Source organism: Fragaria vesca, linkage group LG6 (assembly GCF_000184155.1).
Source record: "Fragaria vesca subsp. vesca linkage group LG6, FraVesHawaii_1.0, whole genome shotgun sequence".
Classification (NCBI taxonomy): domain Eukaryota; kingdom Viridiplantae; phylum Streptophyta; class Magnoliopsida; order Rosales; family Rosaceae; genus Fragaria; species Fragaria vesca.
The window spans coordinates 28,375,422-28,387,699 of record NC_020496.1 but is presented as its reverse complement, the minus strand read 5'-3'; the positions used below and the strand labels follow the sequence as shown (position 1 = coordinate 28,387,699).

The 12,278-nt window shown below is 40.2% G+C and overlaps 3 protein-coding genes across 3 annotated transcripts in view; 1 reads left to right on the top strand and 2 right to left on the bottom strand.

The window, feature by feature from the left end:
* Positions 1 to 252: 252 nt before the first annotated feature.
* LOC101294497 (F-box protein At5g07610-like) lies at positions 253 to 1,005 on the bottom strand. The gene has a single exon (XM_004305870.1). It carries the CDS (start codon positions 1,003 to 1,005, stop codon positions 253 to 255), a length of 753 nt encoding a protein of 250 aa, XP_004305918.1.
* Positions 1,006 to 1,289: 284 nt separating this feature from the next.
* Positions 1,290 to 5,613, bottom strand: LOC101294203 (ankyrin-3-like). Its single transcript, XM_004305869.1, has 4 exons — positions 5,256 to 5,613; positions 3,856 to 4,131; positions 3,338 to 3,475; positions 1,290 to 2,828 (listed from the first exon to the last, which is right to left on the bottom strand). Exons 1-4 carry the CDS (start codon positions 5,553 to 5,555, stop codon positions 1,290 to 1,292), a joined length of 2,253 nt encoding a protein of 750 aa, XP_004305917.1. The 5' UTR covers positions 5,556 to 5,613.
* Positions 5,614 to 11,730: 6,117 nt separating this feature from the next.
* Positions 11,731 to 12,278, top strand: part of LOC101295835 (protoporphyrinogen oxidase, mitochondrial-like) — a 5,304-nt gene continuing 4,756 nt past the window's right edge. Inside the window, exon 1 of the mRNA XM_004303944.1 lies at positions 11,731 to 11,804. Within this exon, the coding sequence (XP_004303992.1) occupies positions 11,774 to 11,804 (31 nt within the window). The 5' untranslated portion in view covers positions 11,731 to 11,773. The remainder of the gene's footprint in view (positions 11,805 to 12,278) is intronic.

Below are 12,278 nucleotides of genomic sequence, written 5' to 3'. Positions count from 1 at the left end.
GTGAGAGCTGGGGGTAAGCAGTGAATATGGGATTCAGATCAACATGGTACTTGACAAACCAACCAGAGTAGTCTCTCCCCATCTCCAACACTTCAAATGGAATATTAAGTCGAACTCTATCAATAAGATTCAAATGGCCACCACCATGAGACACCCAAAGATACCTTGATGTCTCTGAAGGCCTAGGACCAGTCATGACAAACCCAACACGCTCTTCATCTATGTGATAGTATAACATCTCCCTAAACATGCCTACCCAATGAACTGCGCCATTGCAGTATACCCTTTACGATAGTCGACATTAGGTTTCCTAATGAAAGAGGAATCGTGAAGCCTCCAACTTTGAGTCTCAGAAGAGTATATCTCTATGTGAAAAAAACGGCAATAGCCATCTACTGGTTCATTGACGCTCCAAAGGAAGACCACCTTGTAATGAGGTGATTTGGAAGGGTCAAAAGCCAAAGCGTAACCGAATATACGGGGCTGATGTGTAGTAGCAGCAGCAGCAGCTGGAGGAACAAGTGCGGAGAACTGGTTGGTTGTGGGATTGAGAACATAATATGGATGGTTAATTATCGGAGGGCTACCTATTGGAGGATCGGGAAGGCACAAGAAGAGGCCATTACAGGACTGAACAATGTAGGTTCCATATAGGTGTGGAACGAAGTTAAGAGGATTGCGGGCTGCAGACGCAGGTATCCTTTTGTTTCCAGGATTAGTACTAGTGTCACATTGTTCTAGATGATCAAGAGTGATGTGATAAAAGTCAGTGGATACGTTAGTGAAAATGGCAGAGATGGAGGGATGGGGGTTCCTGAGGGTGTGGCGATGACAGAATTTGGGGTCGGATATAAGAGAGAGCCAACGCTTGGAGACGCATTTGAATCGAACCAGAGGTCGAGCAGGCACACGCACAAGGATTTCGGTAAGGAGTTCTTCTATGTTGGCTACCGTTTCTCCTAAGGTGCTGCCGCTGCAGCGTTCTAGGCAAAGTATCTGCTCCATACTCACTGCTTCAAGTTTAATGTTTCTGAAGCAAACTACAACTCTACAAGTTACTTAACCCTGATTGGAAAACTAACCCAACCCTGATTGGAAACAAAATCCCAATTGGAAACCAAATCCTAATTAAAGGTGGACTAATCTGATTGAGAGATATTCCTTGTAGTACAAAGAACCGAAATCTAAATACTTCAAGACGAAGTATTCCTGAAACCATCTATACACCCTACTTCACTAGCAGTCTAGCACTATTCTTACTAATCATCGCCATTGAAACTCTCTTTGCATTACTGAAAATAGCCGGCCTCTTTGGTCACAAGCGTTATACCTCTCACCCAAAGCTCGGCCATTTCAACCCCACCTTCGCACACAAAATGCACCTCCTTGTTCTTGACAGTCACAACCCTAAACACTCCGGCTTCACTAACATCACTCTTGCTCCGCCTGTTCCTGATAAAAGCTGGGCTAGCACTCACCTCAGCCTCTCGGCATATCACATTTCTCTGATTCGACTTGCCCCATCGTAGCACCCCTGCACTCCCCACCATTCTCAGATCTTTCTCATGAGGGCTTCCTTTACCACCCTTTGTGTGCTTGAGAACCCGAGCCCCACGAAGCACCAGCTTGCGAGCAAGTTCATCTAGTATCACACGCTCAGCATCATTTTTCAGACCACCCTTTTTCCTCGCAAGTGAGAGTGGTGTTTCGCCTTTAGCATTCATGACCTCTAGCTTGGCCCCATGAGAGATCAAGAGTTCACACATGGAACCATAGCCTTCCCTGGCTGCTAACATGAGAGGTGTATAACCATCTCCATCAGGGACATTTACATCGTAACCCCTACTTGTTAACAACTTGGCTGCGTCCATGTCCCCACGACGTGCAGCACAATGTAGAGCATAGAAACCCCCAGCATATCGATTGCCCTTTTCGAGTGCATATTCAAGCATCACCTTCTCAAATAGGTCACGGTTTTGGCTCAATGCTGATAGAGTGATTGCCGTCTCACCAGATTTGTTGGACAACTTTACATCAGCTCCTGCATAAACCAGCAACCGGAATGCTTCGACATGACCCTCCAAAGCAGTGATCATAACTGGACTAAAACCTTTATCATCCTGATAATCAATCTCAAATTCTCCTGAATCAACTATAGCTTTTAAGGCCTCAATATCACCAGCTTGAGCGACAAACATTAGGGGAGAGAAAACAGAAAAGTTGCTGGATTTAGGTATCTTGCCGGTTCTTATTATACCTATCAATACCTCCTGAAATCCAAGGGACCACCGATTTGTGACAGAAATTGAACTGACAGACTGAGCAGCAACATTGACCAAGCCAAAATCAGCACCAGCCATGACCAATACTCTGAGACACTCTTGCTGTTTATATTTTGCACAGATCATTAGAGCTGTCTCACCAGAGTCTGTCTTGGAGTTTATATCACAACCAGAGTCGATCAAACATTGAAGGACTGTTGACAAGCCAAGGCGTGCAGCCATGTGTATTGGATTAAACATTGTCCTCCCAGTTGTTTTAACGGGGGATTCTACATTGGCGCCACAATGTAGGAGCGCATGCACAGCTCCTACATTGCCGCATAGGATGGCATGGTGCAGGAGAGTTCTTCCACAGTAAGGGGTATTAGGAGAAATATTTTGGAGGAGCAAATGCAAGATTGAACCACTAGCTTCAAAGTATTCCACTGCACACCAAGTAATGGGATAAGGTTCAGCCAGTCCTGCACCAACGCGCAACTCTTCCCCAGTAGCAATGTCCCATGACCATGCTCCCAGCCTCACTTGGATATCTGTCCTTGCACCAGCCTATTCATTTTGGAACAAAATCGAGGTTGGTTAGTCATGTGGAGTGAAAAAGAAAGCAAAGAAGCAAAGTAATTTCGAAGATGAAACAGGAACAACTCTACTGTTGCATCAGACACATAGAATCTAAATCATTTTTGAGATCTCACTGCAACAATCCAAACGTGTACCGTTGTATTACTATAGAAAGGTACAATCCAGCTGCCACAGTTGTTGCATTATTACACAGGTGATGGAGGGGCCTGCCTACTCATATTGGATTCTCAAGGAATTATTTATTTATTTTACAATTCCTGATACAGAGCTTTTGGAGAAATATCTGATGATTTTTGCGTTATTCGATTGTACATTGACAGAACCCAAGGATGGTGTGAAACTTATGGTATATTTATCCACAATGTAGGCTCAAGAGTGCAGGTAAATTGGCAGCGAAGCAACTAGAACTTATCTCTAAGAGCACTGAGCACCATCATTACTTCATACAAATAAACTGAAAATGATGAGCAAATCACCTTTAGCAGCAAACGGACAGTAGCAACCTGCCTGCTAACAACTGCAGCTACGAGTGCACTACAGTCGACATTGGTGTGCAGAGAAGGCTTAGATGACTGAAGCAGTATCCTATCGACAGCACTTGCATCCACACCACACTGCCATTATAAGAAGAAGAAAAATGTGAGCATATTAACAAGACTTGTAAAGAGATCCTAATAGGTTGTGCTCTTAATTAGCTGATAATCAGGAGCATTTCAGACATTGTTCAGTGTTAATATATGATTCATTCAGCAACTAATAAATTAGTCTTAGGATCATTTAGATGCGAATGTGCATGTCCACAACTAAGAAGAGCATTTTATGCTTGCTCGTATACAGGATATCTTTTCACTGATGTTCAACATCAAGCCAGTATATACTACTGTGTCCGTTTTATCTTTTTTTTTACTGTGTCCGTTTTATCAAAATATGGTGGCATTTAAAAAGTTAGTAATGAACAACAGTTGAGTAATATTCACTGAGAATGATACTCTACCTTCATGAGATTGTCCACCACATCCACAAACCCCCTACAGCATGCTATGACAATAGCATGCACAGCAAGATGGGGCCTGATCAAATCAGAGGACATAAGCAGCTCCACGAATTTAGCATTTCCATGACAACTTGCCTCCAACAAAGCTTCTTCACAAGCTGGTTGAGATGCTCCAGCTTTAAGTAGGATCTTGAGAATCTCAAGATGGCCCTCTCTCACTGCTGCTGTTGTCGCAAAGCCCCGGAAGAGCTTCTGATTTACATCAGCTCCAATGCTCTGTCATTTAAGAAAACAAGCCAATTCTTAGTACATCGCAAAGCTAGAAATAATACTCCAAAAACAGATACTTTAGAGTTTCATCCATCTAATCTTTTCTTCCCATGAATGGCCTCATAATATTTACAAAATGTCAAGAAGAAGAGATAAATAAAACTACTATATTCGTAGCCATAGGTATCTTGGTTTCTTCATCGAAAACAAAAGGTGATGGCCACATACAGACAAAATGGGGGAACAAAATCTGATATGATTTGCAAGGAAGCATGGAATTGTCAACAAGCAGATCGTTTATACGAGAGCAAGGGAGATGCATATTACCTCAGGCTTGGAATAAACAGTTTGAGACAGCTAGGTATGGGCTCGTGAGAGCCATACCATATATTAAAGGAAGCTAGCTTACAAATACATGCATTATTAATTATGTCGCTATAATATTTTAGCAGCTCCAGCATTTCAAGAATATGCACAAACAAAACCCCAACATCCAACTAAGCAGGATACAGAACAATAATAGTTATTAGTAAATTTTGCAATTTTGCTCCAAAAGAATTACATTAACATCCACAAAACACAGGTTTAAACTCAAGAAAAATACACAGATTAAAACACTGAGAGCCTTAGAAGCTTATCGTCTAGAATTTGTGAATACATCATGAACCAAATTCTTGAATTTTCACTTTTCAAGTGATTAACCATATCCGAAACCGAAATCCTTCATGTTATTGCTACACTGCACCTAAAAACAAGTTATAATTCATCGAAAAATCCCCAATGCTAGATCATGAACTACTCCGAAAACGCTTCTAATGAATCCACTCTTTCAATAGATACCAAAAATGCTTGCAAATCAACCAAGTATATATAGACCTTTAAATTTTAAACATTTAGTAAACCACATACTAATCGTCTACGAGATTAAACACATAATCAAAGAACTAATAAACAAATTTAGAAATTCAAACAAATAAAACACAAAAAATGCTGTCAAAATTTGTAAACAGTCAACAACGCAGTAAAAAAATTCAATTTCAAAAATAACTCATCTTCAACCTCACTGATCTAGTAAAAAAAATTTAACAACACAGTCCTACACACTCAAAACAAAAGAGTCACCACATTACCAGCAATTTCTTCACCAGCTCAACATTTCCACCATGAACCGCCACAAAAAGCGCCGTGACGTCAGTTTTGAACTCCTCGTAACCAACTCGGACCTCGCTCGCCGACTCGTCCCTCAGCACCACCTCCGTCCTCCTCGATCTCAGGCACACGGCGCCGACGAAGTTGACGTCGACGAAAGGATCGGCGGCGAGCTCGGTCGCGGACTTCAGATCTCCGGCGAGCGAGGCTTCGAGAAGGCGTTGCGAAACCTCGGCCTCGCAGTCCACCGGGAAGACCTGTCTGCCGGAGAAAACCGTCATTTTCCGGCGGGGTTTTTGAAATTTTGGGAGGTGGGAGCAACTAGTAGTGATCGGAAGTGAGGTGAGAAACTCGCATGCGGTTTAAATTATAAGGACGCGAGGCTCGAGAGAGAGAGAGAGAGCAACTTGAAATAAATGAGCGCTAAGAAGAATGAGGGGAGAGGTGGTCCTTTTAACGAGGGTTTAACGCCGGTTAAAAAAGGATTTGACTGAGGGGTTAAAATATTGGGGTGGCCTCGGGGTCCACTATGTTGGACCTGCTGCTTTTTTACAGTGGCACTCGGCTCGGCTTCAATCTCGGCTCAGTTCAAGGCATTGTTTTTTTTTTTTTTTCTTTTTCGTTTTTGTGAGAAATTTTGTTTTGGAAAATAGTGATCCGACTAATCTAGAAACATTACGAACCGTCTTTGAGAGTTTTAGTTTTGATAACATTTTTTTTTGGATGAAGGGCTGCTTAGACTTAAGATAGAATTATCTACGACAAAATTCGATGTAGCTTAAATGAAAATAAAATTAGGTTTGTTGGTTCATTATTTTTTGTTGTTCTAATTCAGAAACAGTACGAGACTTCAAACTTAATTTTGTTGAGTTAAAAGTATGCTCGAGCTTCAACGGTATGCCGACCTTGAAAATACCAAGATAAGTTAAAACTGAGTTGTTTCAAGCCAAATACGCATTTAATTTTGCATGTTTTTACACATTATCTTATTTACCGTATGTCTTTATCATTGTCTTTTCGGATCCAATTATAATTGTCATGATCTCTATATATTCAGATGATCGGTACAAACTAAAAAACAAAACATTTCAATTATTCTAGTTGGCTGGGTGATGTATATGTGTATATATATCTATATTTTTGATTGACACATTCTTGACATACATGTTAAAATCTCAACAGAATTATTATATAACATTCAATGGATCGTATATATATAATTAGTATAAACAAATGATTGAAAAATTGCTGCCTGGTATGGCATATATGAGTATATGAGTATCCAATGCCAACAGAAACATAAAATACACTCAAGGATTCAATGCAAGACTATAAAAAATAACACAGAACACAAGCTATGTTGTTGAATAGTGAGACAGGCACACACTGAGTCCATTAGCCTCGGCACCGCTATAACTGGGGACACATATTGGAGGCACCCATATGCATATATGCAGAACTACTGCTCCATAGATTTTTAGCAGTGAAACAGTCCATGCAGTGATGCAGTAGTAATCACTCATGGCCGGACAAAGCCGACCTCATCCAATATAATAGTAGATGAACAAAGAGGTCAGAGATCTTCAGGTCAGAGATCTTCAATCTTAAATCTTTACGTACGTATCTATATGTGAAATTTAAAGAGACGAAGCTAGCAATGGAAAGTAAAAGCTGCTGGTGTCGTTGTATATCTGTATCACTGTATGCATAATAAGTTAGGGCAGAATAAAGTTACTGTATGCATGTCTCCCCGGCCAGACCAGCCCAGTGAATCAATAATCCGCCATAGTAGTCAATATGAGTAATGTAGAAGCCACCTACATAGACTCTGATTCAGTCTTTGAACATTACTTCTTTCGCTTTGTTACTTCTTTCGCTTTGTTAGTCAACCTTTGTCTCTCAGCTAGCTAGCTTTACCAGGTTTTACTACCATCCATGTCAGTAAATCATCAATGTGTCATGTTAATTATAAGATTATGAGTTCCCAATTAATTCTTTATTATTATGGATAGAAACATCATTATGAAAGAAATCTTCGTGTATCTTAATAGCGATTTAACTCTCGAAAATAATAGTAGTTCGACCAATCTCTCATTGGAGAAATTATAAATTGTACCTGGTCCCCTCTAATACTATTAGTCTAAGTGTTTTTATCTTATTTCTGATTGGTCTATTTATTTACCTCTACTTTTTTTTCACCCCCTTGTTGGTTTCCACATGAAATTGAGTTATATAATTGGCTATGAACATTACCTGGTAGTGCCACGTGGTGTTCCGGATACAGAGAATAATTACTCTATTGAAATAAGTTATTCTACCGACACATTCATATACCGTAGACAAACTTTTCGATATCAAGCTAAGTTATAGATCGATCGATACATCCATATATCATAGACAAAACTTTCGATATCTTTATTAATTTGTTTTAGATATGATATTAGTGATGATACTGTGATATACTCCTAGTTCAGCTGTAGTGAGATCGATACTCGTGGGTTTTATTGAGGCTCTTGCCTAAGCTTGCTTAGCCATCTGAGAGTGAAGCCGATTCACTCGTGCGACGTTCAATGCCTTCGCGCTTACACAACCGCGCAAAAGAGGCAAATGGTCTAAACTGACAGTCATGGCATACAAATAGCTTCATCGGGAAACAGACACGTCTGCTTTACATGGAGAAAGACTCATCATCACCACGTGGCTTGTAGACATTCCCGGACGCAAGCAATTACCATTTACCATAAGCCAGTTTAGCCAGAAAACAAAACTGTTCTGCTTAGTTAATTCTGAGAGATCTGGTACGTGTTTAGTTTACAGAGGAGATTCTCTTAGGTATAGCTGATTAATTATATTTATGGTTTCTGGGTAAAGACTAAAGACAAAGAGAGATGCTTCCAGGAATGAATCCAAACCATGTTCTTGCTCCTTGGTATCGATGACAGTTACAGAGTACAGTTTATTTAGTTTATTTAGGGCACCACAAATCTTTAACCTTTTCTTTTTGGTCAGAAATGGAGGATTACATTACATTACGGGTCGCGCGCAAAGGCGCAATTCTCGCAGCAGAAACACCAAAGCCCACGTACGACTACATGGCATCCCATTTCTGATGCCATTTGCTTTGTTCTGCGTTTCTAGGGTTTGATCTGCCATATTTTTCTTTCCGATTCAACAAAGACTAAACTACAAACTAAAACCACGAGTACAACAACACCGACGGAAGGCGGTGCTTGATGATAACGGAAGCTAAAACAGATGAGACTAGAAGGAGAAGAATGGGGAAGCTAGAGTGGCATAGATTGGATAGTTGGTACTGTTCTGTCTCACTACGTTTGCTTCTTCTTATTCAATGCAAGATATGGGTGAATATGGATGACCTATACTCATGATGAAGAAACGTAAATGGGTGTCGACGAGTCGGACGACGGTAGGTAGCGGTCGACGGAGTAAATGGGTGTCTCCGAATCTGCAAACAATTCAGCCGCACGTTTCGATCGATCTACGTACTGCATTCTTCAAGAAGATGTGAAAGCATTGATTCCTGGTCGGTCTAGGGATAGCCATACATCTTAATTAAACGACGTATGCGTCAATAAGAATCAATCCATATATATGTATATATATGTATACACAAACATGCACAATACACACGTGGTGGGAATGAAGGTGGTAGTTTCTTCTTCTCTCTAAATAGATCGAGCTTGGTTTTGATTCATTTGTTTAAGCGTATGTATAACGTACATCGATGGATCTATCTCTGCATATATGCAACTTCATGTGATTCTCTTTAATGGCCATCTCGATTATCACACTGATGAACTTAAAGTCGAAACTTCAGTACGTACTAGCTTCGACTCGATCGCTAGCAGTATAATAGTAACCAGTGAGCTCGATGACTCTGAATTTCCAGGAAGGCACGTACGGATAGGAACCAACCACCATAACATTATAACTATGTATATACAGATTGGATCTGCATAACTGTCCGTACATTAAGTTTCCCAACCCTACTCGATCAGACACTTCCAACAGCACCAACTACGATTCTACGAACATAAAGCCCTAGCTAGAAAATTAACGTATCCGATCGGATATCGATCACATCACCTATGGTAAGTAAGATTTATAAAGATCGACTATGTTTAGGTTTTTTTTTTTTTTTTTTATACTGAAAGTAAATTACAAAATGAAACCTCGAGTACAACCTGACCTTAAACGGTCAAACAATAAAGCATTTTTAATCTGAAGAGGACAAGATCCTTCCAAGTCAATATCCATGTTGCTTGTGTGACCCAAGTTTACAAGGGCATCCACCGGGAAGTTAGTTTCTCGAAAAACGTGTTAAAAAGAGCAGCTCTCAAAACATTCGACTATGTTAGGTTGGGAACTCGATCTATATTATTCTTAGCTAATGCTATGGTGAAATTCTGACTTGGATTATATGTAGTACCTAAGTTAACTTCCAAAAGCTCATCAAATTACCGTTAACCCATATGAAATATAGAGTAAAATAAAAACCCTCGGTTGCTTAATCATTCCACCTCACTTCGCTAATTCTTCTTCGTTACCAACCGATGAGACATACGAGTGTTTGAGAATTTAGAGTGTAGTATTAATGGACCATCGGCAATTATAAGATGATGATCGAGTAGTGTGTCTATCAAGTTATTAGCTATATAATCATCATTTATTTTGTCCAAAGGTTTCAAATTTTTGGCAAAATCTCCTAAATTTGAATGCTTTCTGGGCCCTCGAAATCTTATGCCACTGAAATCGTTGGTGCTGGAGATCATGATCATTCTAATTGTCTTCCACAACTGGGACAACATAGTCACTATCTTTATATATACCTTTGCTTCTTTACCAATTCGAATAGCTCCCTTTTTAATCATTCCCTAATTGTTAATAATTAACGGCATGAGATCAATGTAAATTGGAATCAGTATATATAACTACCTCAGTAATCATGAGGTTAGGACTTTAAATAACATCGGCGCCAAAGTTTGTTTCACAACCAAGTGAGGTTAACCTCGTATCAATTTCAAATTAACCTCCCGTTGCTTTTGCTAATTAGATATCATTAAGACTTCGATGATCAACTAAAGGGCGCGCGCGGCGCAATCCAATTCAAACACGAAACGACAAAGAATCTGTAAAGCTAGAGCTGTTTGCAAATGCCATGTTTGCTTCAACAATCTACCCAACTCCAATTCAATTATATTCAAGTTGCTTGTGGTTCAATTTAAGCAATTCGAAATTAAGGAGATCCATCTTTGTTTTACTTAAGCATAAAGGGTTAATAGAACTCATAGTGTATGCATTTATATGAGGTTGGTTCGCGGAGATTGAGTGGATTATCGTTATACACTGATCATCATTACTCATCATTCCTTAAATCTGTTTTCATCTGTTAATATATTGTTTGTTGCACGCATCCATTTCCCACACTCAACCTGCAGGTAATGATCGAATATGTCCTGCTACTACAAGTTTAGTTTCAAATTTCAACTGTAACGATAACAATGATGAATCGATGATGGTGGGAAATGCATGTTTAAGGGTGGTCCAATTCCTGGCTAGTTGCTTCTGCTTTGTACATCACTTAAGGGTGGGTACAGTTTAGTCTAGTCGTGTCGTTTGGATTCAAAACCAAAAGTTGTAACTAGTCCGGTTCAAACTTAACATGTTTTAACCCGTACAATCGAATCAAAACCGAATTGTATACACGTACGTAGTCGATTGATTTAGTCATATAGATATTTTTAGTTCCATCCACTACAACATACATTCGCTTAATTCGAAATATCAATTCGATTGAGTTCGTACACAAAAGAAATGCACTAACCGTGTAGACTCGAATCGAACCTGAATGTAGCCTGCAGGCCCATATTTTGTTTTTTTATAGCTTTTTATTGGGTGTAATTGTTGGTGACACATTAGTTAAGGTTTCTTAATTAATAAACTAGAAGTGATTAAAGACAATTAAATGTTGTTTGTTGTTAGATTTTGAGTTTATAGCATTATTTCATTGAAAATTTCATACAAAAAATAATAATAATAACTGAATTTATACGACATTTAAAGGGCCAAACTTTGAGAGTTCGACTCAGGTCAAAAAATCTCAAGTTCGAGCCTGCAACCGGTGAAGCGAATTGTCTTTGCTAATTCGAATACAAACTATAAACACATGTTATGAGAAAGAAAAAAAAAATGATTTGCTAATTCGAATGGTCTTTGCTTAGTTCGGTTCGGTTCGGTGTTTTTCAGTTATTTTGCGTTCACTGCGGGAACATTATGTTTTTCTCTTGGTCCATTGGGCTATACACCCACCGAAAAGCCCATGTACTGACTAATGGACTTTATATTGGGCTTTAAACAATAACTAAATCCTCAACTGGCCCAATCCAGTTACCATTATCAAAACCACTCCACATTCCAGTCTCCAATTTCAATTCCGGTGGACGCTGACTCTCTCAGTCTCAGCTCACAGCTCACCGCAATGGCCTCCCCTTCCCAACCACACAACCACCGTAATATCTCTCTCTCTCTCTCTCTCTCTCTCTCTCTCTCTCTCTCTCTGGCAAGAAATCCGACCAAATTCTGAGCCTCGTCGGAACCCTAAACCGACCTAAACCGGCATGATCCCTCGCCGGAACCCTAAGCCTTAGGGCCTCTGCTGCCTTATACAACCTCTACGCCGTCTCCCTTCATCCCTAGTACATCATCGCCGCCCATAGCAATGCCGCCGCCTCCGTGTCCTCGATCTCATCGAAGTCCGGACCCGATCCGAGCGTCGTCTCCCTTCTTATTCGACCTCGACGTCGTCTGATTCGAACTCGACCTTGATGCCGCCGGATCGACGACGTCAAGGTTTCCTCTGCCAAATCGACGAATACCACTAGTCCTCGCCCTTGACTGCTTAACGCTCTTCGATGCAGAGACACTCGACTCTCGTAGTGGCTGGAGACGAACAAGATCTCGTCGACGGATTCCGATCAAGATGT

What these genes read in the sequence shown, in the direction of transcription:
- LOC101294497 (XM_004305870.1), bottom strand. Translation starts at nt 1,005, where the DNA reads ATGGAGCAGATACTTTGCCTAGAACGCTGCAGCGGCAGCACCTTAGGA.
- LOC101294203 (XM_004305869.1), bottom strand. Translation starts at nt 5,555, where the DNA reads ATGACGGTTTTCTCCGGCAGACAGGTCTTCCCGGTGGACTGCGAGGCC. An exon ending in AGCTGGTGAAGAAATTGCTG is followed by an intron (nt 4,132 to 5,255) that starts GTAATGTGGTGA and finishes CTTAAATGACAG; the next exon opens with AGCATTGGAGCTGATGTAAA. An exon ending in CTGTCCGTTTGCTGCTAAAG is followed by an intron (nt 2,829 to 3,337) that starts GTGATTTGCTCA and finishes CAAAATGAATAG; the next exon opens with GCTGGTGCAAGGACAGATAT.